Source organism: Eubalaena glacialis, chromosome 10, assembly GCF_028564815.1.
Source record: "Eubalaena glacialis isolate mEubGla1 chromosome 10, mEubGla1.1.hap2.+ XY, whole genome shotgun sequence".
NCBI classification, from domain to species: domain Eukaryota; kingdom Metazoa; phylum Chordata; class Mammalia; order Artiodactyla; family Balaenidae; genus Eubalaena; species Eubalaena glacialis.
Window position 1 is genome coordinate 111,163,565 of NC_083725.1, and position 25,973 is coordinate 111,189,537.

The 25,973-nt window shown below is 44.8% G+C and overlaps 1 protein-coding gene and 1 non-coding gene across 2 annotated transcripts in view; both read right to left on the minus strand.

Annotated features, from left to right (window-relative positions):
* Positions 1–2,687: 2,687 nt before the first annotated feature.
* On the minus strand, positions 2,688–2,760 carry TRNAF-GAA (transfer RNA phenylalanine (anticodon GAA)). The gene has a single exon. It is a non-coding gene; the product is annotated as a tRNA-Phe (tRNA).
* Positions 2,761–6,656: 3,896 nt separating this feature from the next.
* The window catches only part of OSBP (oxysterol binding protein), a 33,913-nt gene continuing 14,596 nt past the window's right edge, over positions 6,657–25,973 (minus strand). Inside the window, exons 5-14 of the mRNA XM_061201797.1 lie at positions 25,670–25,772; positions 25,291–25,345; positions 24,971–25,102; positions 20,109–20,354; positions 19,704–19,824; positions 12,505–12,608; positions 11,021–11,116; positions 10,033–10,214; positions 9,032–9,252; positions 6,657–8,929 (exon numbers count right to left, since the gene is read on the minus strand). Coding sequence (XP_061057780.1) covers positions 8,787–8,929; positions 9,032–9,252; positions 10,033–10,214; positions 11,021–11,116; positions 12,505–12,608; positions 19,704–19,824; positions 20,109–20,354; positions 24,971–25,102; positions 25,291–25,345; positions 25,670–25,772 — 1,403 coding nt within the window. The 3' untranslated portion in view covers positions 6,657–8,786. The remainder of the gene's footprint in view (positions 8,930–9,031; positions 9,253–10,032; positions 10,215–11,020; positions 11,117–12,504; positions 12,609–19,703; positions 19,825–20,108; positions 20,355–24,970; positions 25,103–25,290; positions 25,346–25,669; positions 25,773–25,973) is intronic.

Consider the following 25,973-nt stretch of genomic DNA (forward strand, 5'->3'; position numbering starts at 1 on the left):
CTACTTCTCCCGAGAAGCACCACTTCGCAGTTCCTTGCTCCCATCCTAGGCGCCCACGAAACGGATGAGCTGAAAGGGACGATCTGGGATCCAGCCAGAAGTGGTGGCAGCCACCACCACCCTGGGCTCTGAGAGCGCGCCCGCGCCCCGCTCGCCACCCTCGCCCCGCTCGCCACCCTCGCCCCGCTCGCCACCCTCGCCCCGCTCGCCACCCTCGGCCGCCCCGCCCCCACGGGCCTGGCCTTTGCGCACGCGCGCTCACCCCACTCTGGGTAGGCTGAACCCACCTCCCTCCACTTCTCAAGCGTACACGCCACTATTTTCGTTCTACAGATCCCGCTATACCTTTTCAATCCTCTGGGCCTTGGCTCACGGTGTTCCCTCTAACTGGAATGCCACCTCCCTTTCACTTCTTCCCCCGCGTCCGCCCAAAGCACTTTTGAGGACTCAGCTTAACCGCCATCCCACCGGGGAAGCTCTTGCTGACCCGCACCATCCCTGGTCTCTTCCCCTGCACTGGGGAGCCACGATAGAGCTGGTAGCAGACCTTTGGGACCGTGTAATCAATGCTTTAATAAAGGAATATATACTTTGGTAACACCGAGGAATGACTAGAAGGTGGGTAGAGCAGAACCTGGCAGGAAAAAAGACATTAGAACTGTGCCTTGAAAGGTGAGTCGGGGTATGCCAGGCTTGCGAGCTTGGAGATGCAGGCAGACACACCTGTCTTCTTCTCGGAGCTTCTTGCTTGTATCCAAATACTTCCCAAAGGGATTCCTCAGGCTGGAAACTGGGAAGGGTTTGCCCTTTCAGGGCAAAGGCCCAACATTTCCTAGGAGTATGGTGCCCACCTGTGTGTAACACTTTAAAGCATGCTGTCTGGGTGGATAGAGATTTATTTATTGTTTTTTTTTTTTTTTAATTGGCTCAGGGCACTGTGGGGGCCGTCAAGTCTAGAATCTGTTGGGTTGGCCAACAAGCTGGAAATTCAGGTAAAAGTTGATGTTGCATCTTGAGTCCAGCTTCAGCAGGGCAGCCAGCTGGAGGCTCAGGCAGGCTTTCTGTGTTACAGTCTTGAGGAGAATTCCTTCTTCATCAGGAAACCCCAGTCTTTGTTCTTAAACCTTCACCTGATTGGACGAGGCACACCCACGTTATGGAGGGTAATGTGCTTTACTCAGAGTCTACTGATTTAAATGTTAATCACATCCAAAGAATACCTTCACAGCACCACCTAGACTGGCATTTGGGCACCATAGCTAGCCAAATTGACACATAAAATTCACCATCACACATGGCGACGTACATCATGCAAAGTTTGAACTGCCTGATCTATTCATCCACCATTTTGTTTTCCTTCCTTTTGATGATCATTGAATTTTTCCAAGAGTCCCTTAAGCAAAATGCATCCTTCCACCCAAGAGCGCAAAGTTTTGGGGGCTGAAGCCCCTCATCAGCAGGCATCTTGGCACAGATTAACAGAAAGGGGAGGACAAACAATAGGTCCAAAAGCAATAGCTCTCCATGTTGCCTTTTATGTGAGGACTAGGTCTCATTCCTCTCTCTCCATGTCCCAGCCTGGGAGCTGGCAGAAAAGAAAGCATTCCCTGAGCGTGTGTTCCATTGCACTGCCTTGAATGGAGTGGCTCATCATCTTAACACGATTTTTTTTTTTAAGATTCATTCCAGCTTCCAAATCTCCCTTTCCTCCACCCCCATCCCAAGCGAGAGCGGACAGCTCTGGAAGCCTGGGACCAGGTGAGATGGCTGATTCCTGGGGTGTTTCCTGGTGATCCCCACCAAGGTCTTGTCCGGTGGTGATAAGAACAAATCAGCTGATGGACGCAAATGCATTTTGAAACCTGAGAGATGAGAATAAGAAATTACCAGTCTCTTCTGAAATCCACTTCGTCCTGACTATAGTTTCTGAATATCTTTCCGGGGGCGCGGTGTGGGGTGGAGGGGCGCATCCAGAGATGTGTGGGGAGATGATGTACAATCGTGGTTTGCGATTTAGCGAATAAAAATACAGTTAAATTTGAATTTCAGAAAAATAACGAATGTGTATTATGTCCCACGCCAATCTTTGGGAGGCTTATACTAGAAATAGTCATTGTTTCTCCGAAATTCAAATTTAATTGGGCGTCCTGTGTTTGATTTGGTAACGCTAGTGTAGACATAAACCAGAAAGGAATTCCAACCCTACCCCACCCCGCCACCGCCACCATCAGCAAAAGCTGTCCTTATTATTGTTAAACCCCAAGCTGAAATCGAGGATTTCTTTCTGTGCAGCGCCGCGCCCCGCACGTGGTGGCTCCATGACCGCCAAATCCCCCTGCGGAGCCCCGGCGCGCCCGTCCCAGCGGAGAGACAGTCCAACGCCTGCAGCTCCTGGAACGTGGTCGGAAAGAAGTCGGCGGGCTGGGATGAATTAGAAAGCGAACGGCGCACGGTGTGTGGGGAGAGCCGGCCGGCCACACAGAGCAGCTTGAAAGCAAAGACATAAATCCCTTTACGGTTTCCTCCTTCCCAGAGAAGAGAAAGAAAACCGGCCCGTTCTTCCGGGTCCACCCAAGCACATTGTCATCCATGACCCAAGTGAGACCTGGGTGGCAGCCTGAGATCCCCTCCTTACAGAGGCGGAGACAGTACGCATACTATTGAGAAGAGGAGAGTCACGGAACCGTTGCCGAAACCCGGGATCGAACCAGGGACCTTTAGATCTTCAGTCTAATGGTCTCCCAACTGAGCTATTTCGACTTCCCTTGGAAAAGGTTTTCCTCATATCTATAATGAAATAATATCTGTTCCATTGCAGCAAAAAAGGATTCGGTTATAGGTTCAGCTGGAGGTAGGCACTTAACAAATATTAGAGGTGATGAGGCAAGGCCTCTGTTTATAAGCTAGATGTGATAAATAATTTTACTTTTCTCTGTTTTTTAACTACCCTGCAATTTGCTTTTCTCACTTAAAAATAAATCATGGACTTTTTTTTTTTTCATGTCAGCTATGTAGACCTATTTCATTCTTTCTAACCCATGCACAGTATTGGATTGTATGGATATAACACAATCCATGTAATCAAATTCCTAATGATGGACATTTTGACTTTTTTCCCCTAGGTGTCATTATTAAAAACAATACTGCAATGACTATCCTTTTGTATTTGTTTTTCTTGTGAGAAGGCAGATTTCGCAAGTCCAAAAGACATGAACATTTTGAAATTTTCAGATATTGTCAAAGTGGTCTCAAGAAATGTATGCAAGAGGACAGACAGGAAGGCCATTTGTAAAGATTTCAAATGTAAATTTTCAATGTTACCTCCCGATGAAGTATATATAGAGTCATTGTATGTTAAAAGCACTGATTTGCTAAACCTAACTAAAGTATACCTCAATTTCTGTAATCTCATCTTAGCGTTTAAAAAATTTGAAACATATAGACATTGTCAAAATGTGGAATTGGCTCAGACCTCTCAAACTCTGAGAAGCGAGTTGTGGTTTAATAATATCCCCTAATATGCTGATTTATCCCACCTCCTCCTCCCATTTCATAATTTTGTGACCCTTGCGTTTATGTATATATATATATAAAATTGCACTAGCCCTAACCCTAATTGAATCAGAATCTCTGCAGATGGGGCTCAGGATTATATATTTTTTAACTTGCAGGTGATTTTAATGTGCAGCCCCTCTCAGCATCTCATTCCTCAGTTCTCACAAAAATGTAGCCATTACATTTGGACCCATGTTTTAAATCGCTTACTCAACCTCTCCACAGGCTCCTCCAACTCAGAATGCCCCAAAATGAACCCATCTTTCCCTCTAGACTTGTTTAGCTTGCTACCACCTTCCTTCTAAGTTTCCTGAGCCAGAAAAATACAAGTTCCTCCCTCCCTCCCTCCCTCCCTCCCTGCCTCTGCTCTCCACCAATGATCATACTCAAGTGCTGTTCATTCCAGGCAATACTGGGATCCCTGCACTTCTCTTCATTCTCACAACTTCTCCAATCTCTTAATTGATTTGACTACCTGCCAATCATTTTCCACACTGGAACCCATCACCCTGCTTACAAATCTTTCACTGGCTCCCTTGCTGAAAACGAAAACCAAGGTTTCTTTATGTGGTATATAAAGACTTCCGTGACTTGGGCCTTACCTCTCTCCATCACTGTATCAGTGCCCTCTCCTTGACCTTAAACTCCAGCCATTCATGCAGCCATCCAAACGCAGGATGCTTTCCTCGACTTTGCTCTCCATCTTTATCCATGCAGCATCTTATACGTTGCCCTTCCCCTAGCGCCTATTAAACCTGCAACTCTCAACTCAGATACATTCTCCTAGTTGTATTGAATAGAAGGCTTTCCTGACATGTCTTTATCCCTTCCCTCCCCACTCCCTATAGGCTTGTTGCCCCTCTACAGTGCTTTCATGCCATTTATCAAACTAGATTGTAATTGCCTGTTTATCTGAGCTCTTTCTTGCCATTTGTATCTCTAATGTTATGTTATGTAACAAGCTGGAAGTCAATGTTAAATGAATGAATGAACGAATGGAGACATTCCTAGCCATACCTATCTCAGGGCCAACTGGTTCTTTACTAACTTCTTAAATCACCTGGTCAAACTCAGGTGTGACCTCTGCAAGGCTACTTATAGAAGATTCTGAGCTCTTCAGTTCTTGCCTTTAAAGATACCTCATCTGACCAGCTTGCTTCCTTCCCCTGGGGGATCATTGTGAACCCCAAAAGGAGCGCTCTACTTGGAAAGACAATAGGGAGGAAAGACTGAGGAGAACATAACCACAGATTATTTTATGAGCTTCAGAAGGGAAAGCCAGGCAAGGCTTGAGGGATGCTTCCCACAGGGCAGGGCACAGTACTGGGCAAAAGCTTTATAAACTTTTAGAAGCAAGCTCTAAATTTTGATAATCTCAGGGTTTCACAAGGTATATACCTTATAGTGAATAAATTCTAAAGATTTTTCTACACTTCCTTTTAGGACTATACTATAGGTTTTCACTTATCTTGCAGAAGAGTAGAGCAGACCCTTCAAATTTATAGGTTTAACATTTTTGTGGGAGTTCAGAGGTCCCTGACAGGTGTTAATTTTGAATCATGAGTAAGCTACACTCCTCGGGATCCACATCCCAACCCATCATGTCACAGTAGCCCATTAAAGCACTAAAGGAGGGATTATTCAAATGTTTCAGGTACATCGGACTGCCCCATTGGAGGAAATTACATACCATACGGTATTCAAGATCGCAGGATGCAGCTCTCACAAGTGTCAAGGGTCGACTACCACGGTTTTTAGCTTGCCAGAAAAAAAACGTTGCCGATACTTAACATCAAGGCTAAGTGGCCTTCCCAAGAACCAGGCTAGAAAAGACAATCCCTGACAACATAGCTGATTTTGTGGGCATGAGAGCCTTGAGAAATCAAGGAGCCAGGAGGCTGAACTTCAAGAACGCTCCTTCCGGGACATCCCTGGCGGTCCAGTGGTTAAGACTTCATGCTTCCAATGCAGGGGGCGTGGTGGGTTCAATCCCTGGTCGGGGAACTAAGATTCCGCATGCCGCATGGCATGGCCAAAAAAAAAAAAAGAATGCTCCAATGCGCCTTCCTTCACGTGGGACTCCCAAAATGGTATTATCCACATTAAGAAGCTTCTGGAAACAGAGATACGCATTTCTGCACAATGTATAAGCCAGGAGGAAATGACTTAACTACCAGCCGCCTTCCAACCCAGTTTCTCACAGAGCACAAGTTTGTAAAGGTCACAAACTCTGGGGTTAAACCAACCCAGCTTTGAATTCCAGTACTGTGACTAACCAATCAGCTATGTGACCTTGAGTACATTTATTCAGTTTATTTTTTGAGCCTTTCCTCATATTCAACATGACAATTGTAACATGTACTTCTTGAAAGTGTGTAAGTGGAAGCCTGGCAATGTTGAGAGCTCCAGTCTCAGCACTCTGGGCGCAGAAGCAGATGCTCAGTGACGTGCGGCGCCCCCTCCGGGCAGGAATTGGCGCTCACCCTCATCGGAGGCCTCTCCATGCCCCTTCGTTCACTTTGCCCACCTTCTCCCCTCCCTGAACTGTGCAGAGAAAAACTGAACAAGCATTTTCACTGTCCTTTACTTCTCTCCAAGGTCTTCAAATCAATACTCAATTGCTTATGTTTCAAAATATAGAATTAGAATCCTTACACGGAACAGCTAAGATCCTGAAAATCTAAATGGGCAAGAGAAATTAAATTCAAGAAAACTTTTATTTTTTGAGGTGAAACAGGCCCAGTATCAAAAACACTAGAAACCGTTCCCCTATGGCAAGGTGGGACCCTGACAGTGACATGGCACTGAAGCATCAGGGGCTGTTAAAACTACTCATGTGGTCATTAGGTCCTCCGGAATGTTGTTGAATAGTCGAAACATCTGGAAATCCGCGCCCAGTTTTTCTTTCCATCTCCCATGACGATCAAGTTCCCAGACTGCCAAGAACAAATCACCGAGGGGCCACTTCTCCACCTCTTCCCACTGTCTCCTCCTTAAGTAGAAGTGAATCAGACAAACAATATGACTTTTTAAAAATTATTTAATTTAGTAGTTTTCTTGGAAAAAAAACAATAAGGCAAAAAAACCGAAAATATATATAGTTTTGTTTTGTTTTCACGTGACTTTATTTCACCTGAAGGACTCGAAGCCTCTTCCATTAGCAGGAACCTCACCGGGGATCAGGCTGGAAATGTAGTGCAGATGGTGGCGGAAGAACGGGGAGTGGGGGGCAGGAGACAGAGCAGGGAAGTTCCGTCTGTTTGGGGAGTTCCCGCTGTCTAAAGCTCCGCCCCCCACCCCAGTTACGTCAACGCTTTTATGGGCCTCCTTGAAAGAAGCAGCCCTGGAATAATCCCTTGCTTATGCTGGGAAGTGAGTTCGTAGGAGGAAATTCCCCAGGAGTTGTCCCTCTCTCAAGTTCATCACAGCTAGGAAGGGAGGTGGGGAAGGAATAAGAGTACTATTTACCCAGTATAAATCCAATTTCCCTGCAGGGATGGCTTCCTCTGGAATGATTCTCCCCCCCTAGCACCCACACTGGCTGAGGCTCGGCAGTGAAGGAACAGAAACAAAAAGCACTAACAAAAAGCATACAAGGAAGGCACCTCGATTTGTGATCCTCAACCAAGGGTGGGTGGCACAGGGGTTAGATTTCTAAACAAGACAACTTAAACAAATAGAGAACAAAAAAATGCAGGAAACCAGGGCCCAGCAGGAGCAGTTCTCTTACCCACCCCACGGGACAGCGCTTTTAGTTCTGATTCCTAGGAAGAAGGCTCTTTTGGGGATCAGCTCTGTGTGCTGAGATTTGGACAGAGGCAGGCTGAAACTGGAAATTACCCTCCTGACTTTCTACCCATACTCTTCCTAGTAAGAGAAGGAAAAAAGGTAGGAAAGAGGTTATGGATTTCATTTTCAAGAGTCAGGTAATTAGAAGAGCAGAGTTTAGACAGCAGTGGGCACCTCATGATACAAACCATGGACAAAGTCCCTGCTCAGCAACCGCTGGGTGGGATCCTGCTCAGGTTTGGAATCTGTCTGCCCCCGAAAAAGGGAAAGCAGAGGGGGCTCCAATCCACATCAGTGTGTCCAAGAGGGAGTCCCAGGGAGACAAGTGATATCAAAAATCAAGATTCTTAATGGGAAGAAGGAAAATCAAACCAAAAAAAAATTAGATTTTTCTCTACATATATATAATATACAGATACTTAACGCATTATTCCAGAGGTGGCTCCAGTCCTTGGGGCTTGAGAGATGGTGAAAACTTATTCCAGATAAACTCCTTCTCTCAGATTCTGACGTATATCAGAATGGGACAGGTAATGCTTTGCTCCACAGGGCACAAACCCGCATCAGTATTGTGCGGAGGGAGAAGAGAGGAAAGGCAATGAAGGATGGGGGTGAGGAGGAACGGGGAAAGCAAAAGTGGCCAGCAGTCTTCTTCCATCCTGCCTGGTGTTCTCAGAAGTTCTCCGCCTGAGCAAGTCCGTAAAACCCCTTTGTGAGGATAACGCAGCCCTCCTACCGACCACCCAAGTGGCCCTGGTTGCTGTCAAAGAAGATGGAGAACAGCAGCAGGGTGTTTTACGCGAGTGAAGATCGAAACTTCCAAGAATTTAATGTCTGAACGTCCTGGCCTTGCAAAACAGTCCCTCTCGCAAGTGTTCCAGTGCCACGGTGTTCTCCGCACGGACACCCCGTTAAATTGACCCCATTTGTGAACACTTCATAACGTCACACCTGAGCGTCACCACGAGCATTCACAATGCCTCTGTTGGTAAGTCTTACGTGTTTCTTTTTAAAGGGAAGCTCTAAAATCAGCTCTCGCTCTCAACAGCACCGGAACGCCCCTGCACCATCCCCTTCCGCAGGTCTTGGCTGGGCAGGCTCTGTCAGGGGAGGGTGAGGGACAGCATCTCAAACCGGGGCAGAGGGAGAGGGAAGAGTCAGGAGCACGAGACTCTGCGGAAGTGGGGTGACACTAACACTCGGCCACGACGCCTCTCCCTCACACACACAGTATCTAGAATGTCGATTTCAGTTTCAATCAGCTAAGGCAACCAGCCAATCACCACCAACGGTGTCTGCTTCTGGTGATTGATTCGGAAAAAATGATTGGTTAAGACAGACAAACTTGAGGAAAGCTCTCCGTAAGGGAGTCACAACTGCCAGCTTTCCCGCGCATCCTGTCCTCTTCTCCTTGGGATCCTCCTCCTTTCGTCACGGCCGGTTCAGAAAATGTCCGGGCACGAGCTCCAGTCCTGTTTCTCTTTACACTCCCAGTATCCTCCCCTATAAATATGGGTTAACTCCTTGGTAACGGGGTCCTTCTTCCGCTCGAACCACAGTGCCTTGTAGGGATCGTAGGGCGTGCCTAAAAGGGAAAGAGGGTAAAGAAAAACAGAATCAGAGCCGAAAACACATGGGCATTTGCCACGCATCGGGATTGGGAAACAGAGTAGAGGGCGTCCACTACCATCCTCCGTGGCTTTCATAGCTTCGGCTTCTCTCTTCTTTCTGGAAAGTCTCTGTTTTTCCTCCAGGCGCTGCTTCTCAGCATTTGCTTCATCCCAGCGCCCATTCTCCATCAGTCTCTGGTCAGGCCGTAATCGGCTGTCTGTGGGGGCCGTGCCAGCTTCCCAGGCGTTGAGAGTTAGAGCCAGCTCTGAGAAGTAGTACATGTTTTCTGCATTCTTCCTAAAAGTAAAGGGTGAGAAAGAGGAAGGGTAATGCCAGAGCTGAGACCCTTGTTAGTTACAGAGCACCAACTAAGTTCACTCCAAGGGCTACATCACCCAGGCTGCTCTACAGATGGAAAGACTCTAGGACCACATCAGGTTCACCTAATTAAGAGACCCGACTGGACCATTCCCCATCGCCTCCCCAGGATCACTCAGTTGGATAGTTTTCTGGGCTTGTGCTATGCTCAGGTGAAATTAGGAAGGATGAAACATTCTACTAAATAAAACTTCTTTCTTCCTGTTTCCTTTGCTTTCTTTTTAACCTCTTTCTGGGATAATCTTGGCTATTACTGAGGACTGAACATATTAAATAATGAGAGGAGACAAATGGCCTCCATCTTAATTTATTTCCAAAGTCCTGCACATTATCTCAGGGACCTTTATACTGCTGCTAGGCCTTTGGGCCACAGGTGGTAGGCATCCTTCTCCTCTAGCCACTTCTGAATAGTTTTACTCTAAATTATAGAAAAACATCCTTCTGAATCACAATCCAAGGGACCTTTAGGAAACACCAAATATTTTTGGCAGACGTGGTTTGAGCAGTTTGAACTTTCCTGGGACAAGGCACGCTACAACCCAACCACACAGGGACAACCTTCCGGTCATCTCTCCAGGTTCCGATTTCCCGCGCTCAGTCCCTCACAGAATTAAGTGGGAAGGAAGGCAGAAATGCCACAACACTGCTCCAAGGCTGAGGTCACAGCAGGACCCGGGCGGGACCCACACTGATACTCACGGTAAAGGATTCCGCTTCCACAGCATGACCCTGCTTTCCTCTGCTTCGTGGGCTCGCTGCCGAGCGTCACCCCCATTTTCCCCGATGACTGGCTGTACTTTGAAACACTCCATTTTCTCATCCCACGTGCCCAGAAGGGCAAAGTGAACTTTTCCTGATGGATCTGTCACTTCCCCTGTCACCTACAAGGAGGGAAAGCAGGGCTCGGGAGTACGGCATTCGCTGTGTTAGCTTACCTGACTACTCTGGAAACCAAAGTCCTAGGGTAAATACTGGTTAAATCCTGTTATGACAAACTCCATGGAGCCATTCAAATTATTTTGTTATGTTTTCTTGAGCTGCTTAAAATAACTGAGTCATGAGTTGGAGGTTTCATTACCATTTTTTTTTTTTTTTTTAAACATCTTTATTGAAGTATAATTGCTTTACAATGACCATTTTGTTGTATAGATTTTTGTTGTAATGATATACGTAGGAAAAGGATCTGACTGTACTCAGAATTATGTTATATTCTTCTCTCCAGAAATCAGAGAGAGCCACAGATTTCTTCACTCTCCCATCAAAACTCACGGCACAATTCCACTGCGGTGGTACCAGAACTCTCACTCAGACTTCACAGGGGTCAAAGTACCCATGCCTTCTTCCGGTAACCCTTTCCTTCGTCCTTCCTCAGTGTTTCCCATTTTCAAATCTCATTGCTCTTTTTTTTTCTGGCCACGCCTGCGCAGCTTGCAGAATCTTAGTTCCCCGACCAGGGATCGAACCTGGGCCCACGGCAGTGAAAGCACCCTAACGACTGGACCGCCAGGAAATGCCAATCCCTTACTGCTCTTGACTTTTACTCTCTAACTTGTTGTCTTTTGCTTTCTCCTTCACCTCTCCTTTTTTTTGAACACACACAATCCATCCATCTACACCAGCTCCAAAGGAGCAGACTTTCTATGGGATACACACTAAGTGAAAACAATTTAATTTCAACTTCTCTTACCTTTCTTGCTACATCCCGAGAGAAGTAGCTGTAAGGAACAAATTTAAGATTGCACTTGTCTCCTGTCTTGTGATTCACAATATCAATTTCACCAGACTATAAAAAGAAAAGAATCATGGATTGGTTTTATTAAGACTGGATGACTTGAATATATGCTAAGCCCCATGCCTCATAATTCCTTTCAATCTTATATTCTAGCTTTCCCGTACTTAAGATTCAGGTCTTAGCCAACCTTGAGATGCTGTGGAATCCCTTTGTAATCTTGGTATTCCAGGTTGGAATCAAGGCCAAATGACCTTTTTTTAAAAAACTGTGTGTCACATGTTCAGTGGCATAATTCGACCTTCAGCACACACATTGATATTCACACAATAATTTACCTTCCCAAACCAATCCTCCACTCGTACCCTTCACGAACTCTGTGCTTAAAGTATTCTACTCACGGTTTCAAGCCTACATATGGTGGGCCTTTCTACACTTTATTCATTGCATTTTCTCCTCCTTTCTATCTTGTAAACCCCAAAAAGCTGTTTAAGACTCAGCTTCATTCCCACATCCACCGTGAAGCTTTTCCTGACTGCTCAGACAGTATTCCCTCTCTTTTCTGAATTTACTGCAACCACTGTCTTAAGAGCAAATTGACAATGAATTAGATAGTTTGTTTGTTTGTTTATTTATTTATGGCTGCGTTGGGTCTTCGTTGCTAAGTGCGGGCTTTCTCTAGTTGCGGCGAGCGGGGGCTACTCTTCGTTGTGGTGCGTGGGCTTCTCATTGCAGTGGCATCTCTTGTTGCAGAGCAGGGGCTCTAGGCACACGGGGTTCAGTAATTGTGGCACACAGGCTCCGTAGTTGTGGCTCGAGGGCTCTAGAGCGCAGGCTCAGTAGTTATGGCGCACGGGCTTAGCTAATCCGCGGCATGTGGGATCTTCCTGGACCAGGGCTCGAACCCGTGTCCCCTGCATCAGCAGGTGGATTCTTAACCACTGTGCCACCAGGGAAGCCCCTAGATAGTATTTTAGCACAGCTCTTACACTAGTCTATTTTGTCAAATACTTTTCATCCTACACATATCTGTCATATATCTCCAATGATAAAGTAACTCTTGGCAGGACAATGCCTCACATGACTTTGTATTCCCAAGACCTAGCACTCAGCCTGGCAACAAATGTTTGATGAATAATGAAAGGATGAAGGATGGGAGCCATGTTTATTATTTTCTTGTATTCTTCATGGTACCTAACACAGCCCTAGTAGAGTAGTCACTGAATGAATGTTGTAACTTGGTCATTTATAGGTCATAATTTGTGGTATAGAAACTCGGGGAGTTTGGGGGTGGGATTACTGCCTGAGAGAAATTCCTTAGGCAAAACTGATAAACCAGTAACAGCAGTCTGGGGCCAGTTCACATGTCCTAAATACTACAAAGATGGACGTAGGGAGGTCTTCTTCTGAACTTCAGAAGCATGTTGAGTGCCTTTACTCACCTGATCGATCCACAATTTGCCCACGATAATGTTGTGCACTGTCGTGGTAACTTTTTTCCAAGTGTAGTGGTGCCCAGTTGCGTGGAAGATACAGTGGATGCTACCTAGAAGCAGAGAGTGGTACACAAATTAAGCCAAATATTAGAAAAATAGCACCATGCTGGCTAGAAATAATGATGGATTGATTTTATTTTATCAATATTTCTTACTTTTAAAAAGAAAACAATAAGTCAGAAAGGACTTATAACCTTTATAAATGTTGGAAGCACTGATTGAATTTTTCACGTGATTTTTAAACTTATGAATAAAATATAACTAATGAGGACAAACACTGACAGCTGATACAGCTTAGCTGGGAAGTAATATTCTGCAAATGTAGAAATAAAAATGAAAGCAAAACCCCCAATCTTTTCACTAACTGCACCTGCCATACTAGCTGCAAAATTTACAGGAACAGGTCACATCTGCCCCAACATGAAAAAATAAAGCGGCATTATGGAAAAGAGCACACACTGGTAGTCAGTACTGGGGACAAGCCCTATTGTGAGTAACTAGCTGTGTGACTTTAAGCAAATCACTTGTCTACCTACGGGCCTTAATAGTAAAAAAAAAAAAAAAAAAAAGGGAGTAGTGGATAGAGCAGGGGCACTGGCTCCACCACTCATCAGATGTGTGAGCACGTGCTGTATAATAAAGAACTTGTCTGGTCTTTGTCCAACCTCTAAACCCTTGCAATTTCCCAAGCGACAGTAGTGTCTTTGTTACTCATGAGGGCCCTGGTGATATATGCCAATGAGGTGCCTCAGGTGGGCCCCTAGATAGCTTATGCCAACAAGATGACCTAGGACGAGGGTGGGCCAGAAAGACCAACCATGTCATTAGAGAGCAGTGGCTGCGGGTCACCTGATATGGGCTAGACCTGGCCTCCTGACCTCCTGGGAATGATATTTCCTTCCTTCCAGGGAGGGAAGGAGGCCGGGATATTGAGTTCAGTCACGTGGCCAAGGATTTGATCAACTGTGCCCACACGATGAAACTCCAATAAAATCTCTGGACAAGGAAGCCTGGTGGAGCTTCTAGGATGTTAAACACATCAATGTGCCAGGAAGGTGCTGGGCCCTGATTTCATGGGGAGAGGGCATGGAAACTCATGTCCAGGATCCTCCCACACCCTCTGCTATGTGTCTCTCCACGGGGCTGGTCCTGATTTGTACCCTTTATAGCACTCAGTACGTAAGGTCTTCTCCTGTTCCTATAATCTCAAATGACTACCAAACCAAAATCAGTGGCTTCAACAGAGGTGAGTGGAGATTCAAAGTAATCAAAAAATTTCAGAAGGTATATACATTAAATAATACAGTTAATTCCAGTAACGGTATAACTCTAAGCTCCCTCTGTAACCACTAATGAAAAGAACACTAAACGTGGCTGAGGCGTGTCTTTCTTGTACAAAAGGTTAAAGTAGCCCTGATGGCTGCAGCAGCAGTCATGCTGATGAGGATAACAATGGTGACCACGACCCTGACAGCAGCAATGGCAACTCTGCTGAGAACACCTGCTGTGTACCAGACACTGTGCTAGGCTCTCCTCACTCATTTACTCTTCACAGCCATCTTCAGAAACATTTGCTCTGCCTAATTATGGCCTAAATCGCTTGTCCTTCACCACTGCAGTCTAAGCCACCAGCAGCTCTTGCCCGAACCTCTTTTCGGCCTCCCAGCTTCCACTCTGGCCCCCTTCAAGTCTCTAGTCAAAATGATCTGTTTAAAACATGCCATATCAACTTTCCACACCATAAAATCTCTCCATTACTCCCCACTGTAGTTACAATAAAACTCAACTCCTTTCCACGGTGTACAAGACGCTACAAGAGCAGGCCCCCGCCCACCCTCTGGTCTCATCCACCGCATCCCCCTCCTCACTCTGAACCAGCTGCTGTGGCCTTGCTGTTTCTCACGCGTGCTATGCTTGCTCCATCCCCAGGGCCCTTATCTTTGGGGTTTCTCTCTGCCAGTCATCTTTTGGTTTTGTTTCTTTTTGTTCTCAGGTCTCTGCTCAAATGTAACCTTTTCAGAGAAGTTCCTGACTCCACTACAAGGGAACACACAACACTCTCCTTCCTCCACCATTAACCCCATCTCCGCTTACTCTGTTTTCTTCACTGAACCACCACTATATGAAATCAAAGTACTTGTTTTATTTACTTTTGTGTCTACTTAAGAATGCAAGCTAAATGAGGGCAAAGTAGCTTTTGTTCACCATTATGTACCCAACTAGAATAGTTACCAGCATATAGTGGGCACTCAAATATTTGTTGATACCTTAGCTGCAGGCTACATTTGTATCCTACTGCTGCTGAAACCAGCTAGGACAAACTTTGTGGCTTAAAATAACACAACTTGGGACTTCCCTGGTGGCGCAGTGGTTAAGAATCTGCCTGCCAATGCAGGGGACACGGGTTCGAGCCCTGGTCCAGGAAGATCCCACACGCCGTGGAGCAACTAAGGCCGTGCGCCACAACTACTGAGCCTGCGCTCTAGAGCCCGCGAGCCACAACTACTGAGCCCGCATGCCACAAGTACTGAACGCTGTGTGCCTAGAGCCCGTGCTCCACAGCAAGAGAAGCCACCGCAATGAGAAGCCCTCGCACTGCAACGAAGAGTAGCCCCCGCTCGCCGCAACTACAGAAAGCCCGTGCACAGCAATGAGGACCCAATGCAGCCCAAAACAAACAAATAATAAATAAATTTTAAAAAAATAACACAACTTATTCTCTTACAGTTCTAGAAGTCAGAAGTCTAAAATCAAGGTGTCAGCAGGTGTGTGTTCCTTCGGAAGGCTCAAGGGGAGAATCCATTTTCTTGCTTTTTCCAGCTACTACAAGCCACCTGCATTCTTTGGTTTGTGGACCCTTCCTCAAACAAGCATCACTCAAACCTCTTGCTTCTGTTGTCACTGACTCTGAACCTCCGGCCTCCCTCTTATAAATACCCTTGTTGATTGCATTAGGCCCATAGAATAATCCAGGATTATCTCCCCATCTCCAGATCCTTCACCACACGTCCAAAGTTCCTTTCACTGTGTAAAGTGATAAATTCATAGGTTCCAGAGATTAGGATGTGGATATATTTGGGGGCAGGGGGGCATTATTCAACCTACCACATCCTCATTTTACCAAATGAAGACTATGAGCTTAGAGAGGTCAAATAATTTTCCCAAGGTCACAGAGCTAGTGACAGCTAGAGCTGAAGTTCAAAATAAGAGCAGAACACGTGTACAGTCCGATACCACAACCCTATATCCCACCCTGATGATGTACCTGCTGTTCTGCAGCGTGGCCCTTCCAGTTCACTGGGATAGTGGAAAAATAAAGAACACCCTATGACTACCTTCGTTTATATACTATTTGTGTGTTGAAAACTTGACAATAAGTCAAAGATCCAAAAACTGAGCCATTTAAAATGTATAAAGGGGAAGACAGCCACTTGCAGAATGGTAGAGTAAGAACTTCCATGTATCAGCTCCCCAGTAAGATCAACAGGAACACACTAACAAAAGTGATCAGAATCAACTCTTTCATAACTCTGGAAATTAACCAAAGGCTTACAATACTCCAAGAAACATTTATTCAAGAAAAATGGCTGAATCTCAGTAAGCAAAATGAGCTTTGTGGCATTTTAACCTGCCCCATTCCTATCCTTCTCTCCCCAGCTCAGCAGCAGCCTTGAAAACTGGCAGCCTCACAGTCATGGTAGCCGTGAGCACCAGCAAGCAGTCTAGCAAACACTGCAGGGAGTAGAACAGTGTGAAGCTCCCAAAGCCCAGCTCCAAAGTACTGTCATTGTCTGACCTATCTGGTGGCTCCCTGTAAACTCCCACTCTCTGGGCTTATCTTCATTTGATCTGATTCAGCACCGGCTCACCTCAGCCTTTTTCCTGGGGCAATTATCAAAACAATCCGTGGCAATTATTTAACACAACAGCTGCCAGAGGTGGTGATAACAGTTGGAGCACTTGAAGAAATAATGGCCCAAAATTCCCCAGATTTGACGAAAAACACTAATCTCCACTTCCAAGAAGTCCAATGAATGCCAAGCAGGATCAACTCAAAGAGCACCACACTGAAACCGATCACAAGCACACTAGGAAGACAAAGACAAACAGAGAATCCTGAAAGCAGTAAGAGAGAAGCGATGCATCATACACAAGCGATCCTCAGAAACCATGAAGGTCAGAAGGCAGTCGGATGACGTATTCAAAATGCTGAAAGAAAAAGACCATCAAACCCAGAATTCTATGTCCAGCAAAATTATCCTGCATAAACAAGGAGAACTAAGACATTCCCAGAAAAACAAAAACTGAAAGAATTCCTAGCTAGCAGATCTGCTCTTCAAGAAATGCTAAAGGAAGTACTTCAGGCTGAAATGAAAAGACACTAGGCAGTAACTTAAATCTACCTTAAGAAATTACGAGACCAGTAAAGGTAACAGCAATTAAACTATATAAAAGACAGCATAAATGTATTTTTTGCTTATAACTTTTTTCTCCTATATGATGTAAAAGACAACTACATAAAGCAACAGTTATAAAACAATGTTGATGGAATTATAATGTAGAAAAATAGTTTGTATGAAAATAAAAGCCCAAAGGAGGGAAAAGGTCATAGATCCATATAAGTGCAAAGTTTTTATATCCTGTTGAAATTCAGCTGGTATTAATCTGAACTAGATTATTAGAAGGCGTTAATTTTAATACCCAGGATAACCACCACAAAAATACCTTTAAAAAATATAGTAAAAGAAATAACAAGGGAATTAAAATGGTAAACTAGACAAATATCTATTTAACACAAAAGAAGGAACAACGGAGGAGTAGAGGAGGAACAAAAAGGACATAAGATGTACAGAAACAAAATACCAAAATGGCAGATGTAAATCCTAACTGATCAGTAATTATAATAAATATAAATGGATTAATCACTCTAATCAAAAAGTAGAAATTGGAAAAATGGATAAAATATATAAGGAGGACTTTCTGACTAAAGTGCTGCTGGGGCAAATTCAAGGTGCATGGAGCCCAGCAGTGTCACTGACACAGAGATCAACAGGCTGAGTGGTTGTTTCATTCATAATATCAAACTGTGATTCTTCTTGGGTTCGAGAACTCCAAACTATAAAATAATCCTCTATTTAAATGTATCTCTTTAAACTTGAAGCTACCACCCAATTCCAAAATGCGTGGATGAACAAACTCAGATTTATCCTCTACTGCAGTCTTCATAATTTTGCAAACTTCAATTATATTTCCTAGAAGCATTCTTTTTTCCAGATTGCAAGAACTCTAACCTTTTCAGTCTATTTTACTGGAAGACTCAGACTCCCTTCCACCACCTCAAAAAACCATCCATCTGCCTACTCACTCACACCCCTGTCCATTTGTCTTTCTTCAGTGACATCTCTTGACTTAACAATTTACCCTCTGAGAGTTGAACACCACCGGAAATGGATCGAACCCATGTCCCCTGCATTAGCAGGCGGATTCTTAACCACTGCACCACCTGGGAAGTCCCACTATGTCAATTCTTGTTCAATCTCCCTACAAAGGCTGGGATCTTTGTTTTGTTCACTTACATTTCCCAAGCACCTTAGAACCATACCTAGTACGTGGTAGATATACTCAGTATCTAATAGATGGGGTGACTTAAGATAATACATCCTGATGAATCCTTAAACAACCAAAGGAATGAAATCCTATCAAAGATTTAACTCTAAAAAATTAGATCTACCACTTATATCATGTTCCTATAGTTATTTACCCCTCAAAGAATTCTAGATTAGTCAAATTACAGAGAAAATGGACAGCACATCACTGGTAATTTAGGTTTACTGCCATTTTTAAAATGTATATAACCTTCCTTAGAATTAAATACATATAACCCATCCCTTTAGCAATCCTCAGGGGGCCTGTGAAACTCTTCTCCATGGATGAAAGTTATACTGCAATATGACCACTGACACCCTAGTTCTGCAGATTAGGTGTGAACATCTCAGGTGTTTACTACTCTTAACCTAACACACTTCGGAAACTATCAGCTTCAAAGACAGTTAAGCAATTAGAACCTTTTCAAAGGTTCTCAGTAAAGATCAAGACCAAAATCACTTAGTCTCCTTTTCATCTAAGGGCCTCTTGCATATTAACCATGAAGCAATAGAGTTAACATTTCAGTTTCTTGTCTTTTAATATGTTACAAATATCCTTGGATTTTTTTCTGGCTAATTTCTAGTTTGCACTGTACCTGCTACATTGTGTGTTTCTGAGAGAAAGGAGGATTTATTAAAGCAGAAGACTGTACTGCAATAACCCAGCACTGCAGCTCTGTCACATGAAAGACTAGAACCAGGAAATGGAAAGCCATCGAGAGCTCAGGCAGTTACTATCAGCTCTGTCTCTAGGGAGCTACTTGCTTTCTCTCTACCTGCTTTGTGTTTCTTTTTCTGCAGACCAACATTCACTCTTCAGTACACACATGGCCAAATGTGGCTGGCTCTAGTTCAAAAGAGCATCAAGAATCTACTACCCTTTCTGAATAATCTCATTTCCCCTAAAGTACAGACACACAAACACTGCATGCTAGGATTCCTATTCCCAGGTCTGATCTTTTTGATCTTGGTGCAAAATTAACTTGTAATCCAGTAAGATCTTTTAAAATAAAGTTTCATTTTACCTGGAGTTCAGCTGTTACATAAATGATACCTAACCCCTCCGGTGGAGGAAGAAAGAGGGGAGAAAGGAGAGGAGGAGGAGGAGGGGCTACCCAGGAAACCTAACCTTGCAGTCACAAGAGTTCTGATCTATAGAGAGACTCTGATTGCTAGGGTAATGGGGTAAACAACACCAACTAAAAGATAGAATTTTTAAAATGCATGCTAAAATGTGTATTCTAAAATAGCATTTAAAGATGCATTAAATATAGCTAAGAAGACAAAGAACTAATGACCGGATGGGTCCTTACAGAGTCTCACAACCCCTCACCCACCCAGCAGCTGAGAAGTTAAATGACCTGCACAAAGCTACCTCATAAGGTTCAGTGCCTAAACCAGACCTCCAGGTTCCTGACTACTGAACCAGTAACCTCCTCCATCCTGCCAGAAAAGCTTTCCTTCCTGGAGCACAAGTTCTTACAAAGATGGTGGCCTTACCAAGGGGCATAATGGACAGGTATTTGCCTCGAAACTTGCTGGTGATTTTGATTTCCTGACGCAACGTCCAGCCATTTTTGGACTCAGCGTGGTGTGCAGCCGCAGGCGGATGATGACTCACCTTGAAGAAATCAGTGGTTCAAATTAAAAGGAAGAAAGGAGAAAAAAAAGATGCTGCCTATTAACTGGTGATAAACAGCCCAAATTCACACTTGACATTTCTACACCCATAGCAGTAGATGAATACCAGGGCCTCCAGTGTTGAAGTCCTGAAGGAAAAGAAGGCAGTTTGGGATGACGGGGTCTGGAATTTTCTGCAAACGTGAACACCCAGCGGTAGCAACCAAAAAAAAATCATCCCTTTCTTCAAAAAGGCAACGTGCCACAGTCCTGAGGCTCCTTTACCTGCTCACAGAGGGATCGGTAGCCATTCTCCTCTAATCGGTCTAGCTCAAAGGTCTCCCCAAGGAGTGGGTTGAATGGCTTGCTGGTACGGAAGACAGTAGTGGAGTAGGAGGACACGGTGAAAGCTGCAACATAACAGAGCTGTTCTAGAGAGTTCTCACACTTTGCAGCTCGGTCTAACAGCTCATGGTATTCCAGATCTTCAGTAAGGCGCTGAAGCATGGATAAGGGCTCATTAAAGTTTACCTGTCAGGAAAAGAGCAGATATAAAAACTTTGTCCACACATCCAAATGAGACAATTTCTTTCTTTCTTTTTTTTTCTTTTTGCAGTCGGAGGGAGACACATACCGAGACGTCAAGATGATAAAGCAAATCACTGGGAAAAGAAGAGGCCTTTGCTCAGTAGAGCAACTCCAAGATCTAGCATGAAAGCAGCCCATTCTCCTTGGTCAACTGTTCATGTCAATGAGTGGTGGAAATCTCCATTTTCATTTATTTCACTAACTGGAAGCACTCTGAGATGGGAACCATGCCTCCTCTGCTCACCACTGCATATCCAAGACCACTGATGCCTGGCCCATGAGAGACTGTCATCAAATAGGTATTGAATGAATGAATAAAAGGGGAAATGGACTTCAGCACAAGTATACGCAGAGAAGAAGTTAGGTATTTAACATTTTTGAGGGAGGAGAGAAAGGGTAGTAGATTCTAAGTGCAGTCGTGTCCTGACTAGCGGAAAAAACACTACAGCAGTTAGCTTCCACTCCCAGACTAGACCATCGCCGAGTCTCAGTTCAGTTCTACATCAGGCCAGGATTCTGCTTTCTTCTCCGAGGCTGGACAGTTGTGTTTCTGCACCTGGAGTATTCATGCTGGGGGCTAAGAGAGGGCTCTGAGTGCTTCTACCTTTCAAGTTTTAGAGCCAACTTAGGGCACTCAGCCACAGGATGAAGCAAGTGTGTGTCTGTGTACCTCTGTCGGGCAGAAGATGTCCATTCATGCCACAAATATTTATTGAGCCCTCATGTGTGCCAGACCCTGTACAACTCAGCGGGTACAGAGAAGTGAACAAAACAGACATTGTCCCTTCATCCCCCAAAGAACTAGCTTCTAAGTTGACTGGAATTTATGATGACTTTACTACTTTAAAAAATTACTATAAAAAGAGGTTAGGTTCCCAGGCTAGTCCATAAAGCTTATTTAACCAGCAATACAGCTAAATAAGCCTGAATATCACTAGCCTGAGTTGAGTCCAAAGAAGAGAGGAAGGAAGAAAAAAAATGTCCTTTGTATTGAATGGAGCTGACCTAACGCAAAATTTCAGTTAATAAAACAACACTTTTCTTTCCTACAGTCCTACCTCTTTTTCTTTTCCTGCATTTTTATCCAGCCTCCTACCCCCAATCTCTGAGTCACATACTACCTTCATGCTTACTGTCTTCCCAATTATGAAACATCTTGTAATTTCCACTATAACAAACTTTGGAAACAAAGTATAAAGGAAAACATCTACTTGAAATACCATCACCCAAAGATAACCACTGTTAATAGTTTCATATTTGTTTCTATGCATTTATACATTAAAAATATATATATACTAGAGCCTGCTTTTTCTGAGAAATATACTAAGCATTTCTCTGTGAAAATTTCCCAACGGGGAAGCAGGATCTACCCTGCTTCAACTAAAAACAGTGTACCACACTCCAAAGCCATGCTGTCCGCACAGAGAAAAGCATTATGATAAGAAAAATGCACACCAAGGGGAAATGGATGGACAGAACTCAAATCCTCAAGTGTCTTTTTAAAAGACGGTACTTATTAACTATGCCAACAAAATCTCTCCGTGGCAGAACTGCAGGCAACACGCAGTAACATTTCCATACATTTCGAGGAAAATGGGACAGGTGATGTGCTCCGCCGGTGGCTACAGGACAGATGAGCACCACCTGGGCCTAGAATCAGTATATCCTTACTTAGCCCATCACCGCTTATCACACACACACACAGCCCTGCCCCCCAACAGCTGTTCCAGGAACCACAGTTTCTCTGAAAGTGCCAAGCTTTTTATACTGGTCATTTTATCCCTCAGAGGGCTAACAGGGAAACAAACCAATCTGAGAATTTACAGTGGAAAGAAGCAGGGCGTTAGTTACACGGCTGATGGAGAGCTGGGCAGCATAAAATGGACAGCCTAGAGATTAGCAGCAGCAGCAGGAAGCCGTAACTGTTGACAGGCAGGAGGAGCAAAGCGCAGCAGTGGTATTGCTGCAGCACAGAGGCCGGAGGCGTGCGCAGAAGCTAAAACCTCAGGGGGGCCTGTCCAGTGGAAACTAGAGCCACGCAGCCGCTGCCAGACCATTGCCCAAGAGAATGTACCGGGGCGGGGAGTACCCTGGGGTTTCTCCCTTCCTCCCGCTCCAAACTCCTTCCGGTGCCTCGCACTGGTGGAGCCCAGCCAGAGCCAGCAGACATGGAAGCCTGAGAAACACAGCTTGGAGGGATCAGCTTTCCTGTGACACAGCACAGAGCAGGGGAAGGGCGAGGACTAGATCCACAGGCCAGCAGGTACAGGACTGCACGTTCCTCGTAACAATGTCAACAAGGAACTAATGGTAAAGTAGGACAGAGAGGTCACCTGGACTCAGAACCTGTCTCTAAGCAGGAACTGCATTTCTGAGGCTGCAATGACTTGCCTTTCCAGCCTACCTCTCCACCACTTCCTTCAAGGCACTAGGCAAAGAAGCGGAGCTTCTTTTCAGGCCCCTAGTCAACCACTTATTTTATGCTTCTCCAGTGTGCTTACTCATGGCCTTTTCCTGTCTGGAGGTCAACATTTTTCTAACAGAAATCCTATGCACTTACATACAAATCTAGTTGTTTTCCAAGACTCAGTTAATTAATTACTTTAACATTTGCTGAATGATATATATGTGCCAGGCACTGGCTAAGCATCAAGGATATAAAGACCAGTCTCTGCCCGTGAAGAACAGTCTGTGGAGAGGCAGAAACCACTCACTGGTCCATGAGCCCCAAGAGGCTAGGAGAATGCTGTCTGTATGCCGTGCAACCGGCTATGGGCAGAGCCTGTAGCCATCCCCCACTCTCCATTCTTCCCTTCTTCTACAAGTAGTTGAATCCCCGATTTTTAACTAGGTCATGCCACCAAGAATAGAAGTCTTCATTTCTAGTCTCCTCTCCAGCTAGCTGAGGCCATATAACTAAGTTCTGGCCAAAGAGATTGAAGGGAAAATGGTTCATGAAATTTCCAGGAAGCACCCTTAAAAGGCAGGACATGGCCTTCTCCTCTTTCCCTCTTCCTGCTGACTGGAATGCGATCCTGACGGCCCGAGTTGGAGCAGACACTTAACACCTAGGAACTGAGGCCACAGGCAGCAGAACAACAGGACAGAAAGGAGCCTGGTCATGACAGTGTGGAGTATCGTACCAGCCCTGGACCACCTACTTCTGGACTTTAACGTGATAATGAGTTAAGCTAATATTTGTTGGCCAACTTTTTCTGTGAAAGGTTAGGTAGTAAATATGTAGGCTTCAAGGGCCATATGGCCTCTGTCACACCTACTCAACACTGCTGTTCTAGGATGAAAGCAGCCACAGACAATCTGTAAATGAATGAGCATTTACTGTGTTCCAATAAGCTTCATGGACACTAACATCTAAATTGTATATAATTTTCACATCACAAAATATTATCCTTTTGATATTTTTCAACCATTTAAAAACATAAAACTATGCTTAGGTTGTAGGCTGTACAGATGGCAGCCAGATTTGGCCCCAGGGCCACAGTTTGCTGACCCCTGGTCTAAACCAACATATTTTGGATTCTTTAAATTGAACCTATACCTGATACACTGATACAACCCCAGGCAGCTAGGCAGTCATTAAACTCCTGGGGAGTGAACCAGCAAGTTAAACCCACTGCCCAGAAATACACAGTGGCACTTGTTGGAACACAGGGAAGAGACGGCTCACCCTGACCAGATGCATGGGTGAAGGTCTGCTGAAAGAGACGACACCATAGTCGAATCCTGAAAAAAAGGGTATCAGCCAGGGCGAAAGAAAAGTGGCATAGGTGGGTGGGAAGCTGATGAAAGTTTGGGCAGAAAGAGCAGTGTGTGCAAATGCCCTGAGGGGGGAAAAAAAAAGATGCCGGTGAGTCCCTGAAGGTAACTCCCAAAGACCAGAACACGGCATGTGTACGGGTGGAGCCTTGTCCTTGGGGAGGAAGTATCAAGCCCACTAAGGGATCTCAAAGCAGTAAGGAGCTAGTAAAGGATTTTAAGCTAAGGAATGACATGACTACACTTGCAATATTAAAAAGATCCCTTTTTTAAACAGTGTGGACAGATTGGAGGAGGGCATGACAGGAGGCAGGGAGGTCAGTCCAAACACCTCCTTCACCAGGGAGACGGTCCACAGCTTCCTGGTTGGAATGAATTGGTTTTGCTTTTGTCTCCCCAAACCTTTGTATGCACAGCACTTCCCATCATAGAAAGGAATATTTTCTACCTGTTTTCATGTCTGTCTCTTGAACTACATGCTTCTTGAAAACAGAAACGATGCTGAATTTATCTTTGCAGGTCCTCAGCACATCTGGCATAGGAATTTGCTCAAAAATAACCGTTACTGAACAAATGCATCTGATCCTAGGTGATTTGGAAACATACCAGATCCCTAGCGAAAATTAAAGCAGCTAGTTTTAAGGGATCGTTTACGACCGTAAGGGTAACAAGGACCATGCCACAAACTGCCACAGGAGTGGGCGGAGGCTGTCCCGGCAGCACCCTTCTGACCGGGGCCTGAGAGGCCTTCCGGGCAGAGCCTGGTCGTGCAAGACCCTCACCGGCATGGGGATCTTGGAGAGTTCTTTTCCGATGCAGTTCTTCATGATGCTCCACAAATTGAGGCTATAGTTTGGCTTGTATGGTATCCTCGTTCTCTTTTCCTTCTTGGTCTCTTCCAGCTGATGCTTGTACTAAGCGCAAAAACAAAGCCATTCAATCACCCACAAAGAACAGAAAACCCAGTATTTATAAGTTTCCCTTCCCCTATGCTAAAAAAAAAAAAAATCAGTATTTTCTGTTTCTCTTAGTACTTTATAAGCAAATCCTTGGGAATGACACCTAAGTCCCTCAGTCTTGGTAATTCCCAAATAAGAGTTACCTGTTCATCAAGGCTGATGTCACTGCCGGTTCCGCTGATGTTGCTGCCAGTACGTCTACACAGATGGGAAGCGTATGAGAATTAGCATAAGCGTCAGAACTGGAGTTGGGTCCTCACCATGTCTTTACAAAGCACAATGCTAAGGACACTGCACAAACTTATGGATGAGTGATCAAACGACGACACTCAGAAAACAGTACGTATGAATAAGCATCTCTGGAGAACTTGTTCACGTAAAAAAGCTGACAGTCTTCCACTTACGTAAGGAAAAGAGTCCATATCTTAGTAAACAACTATGACACTCCCACTGAAACATTTCTAACCTTTCCATGGCCAGATATGCTCATCTTGCGGGGGGTGGGAATCAAGAATGACTTACTTGTGGCCCAAATTTTCAGGCATGGTGATGATCTCAGGAGCATCAAAGAACTCATTCTCGTCATCCTCATCACTCACGTCTCCTTTGCCAGAGCAGCACTGACCTACAAGGAGGAAAGCCGCATTTGTTCCCTTTGGCTGCGTTTATCAAAACCTGGCACAGCTGGAGCTTTCAAATATTAACCACAAACAGAGTAACAAATGGCAGAAAGCAATGGGGAAGTCAGAAGAAATAAAGGGCTCGAATTCCATCTCACATGAGTCGCTGATTCTGGAGAATCTGGAGCTCTCTCTATCAGCTGCAG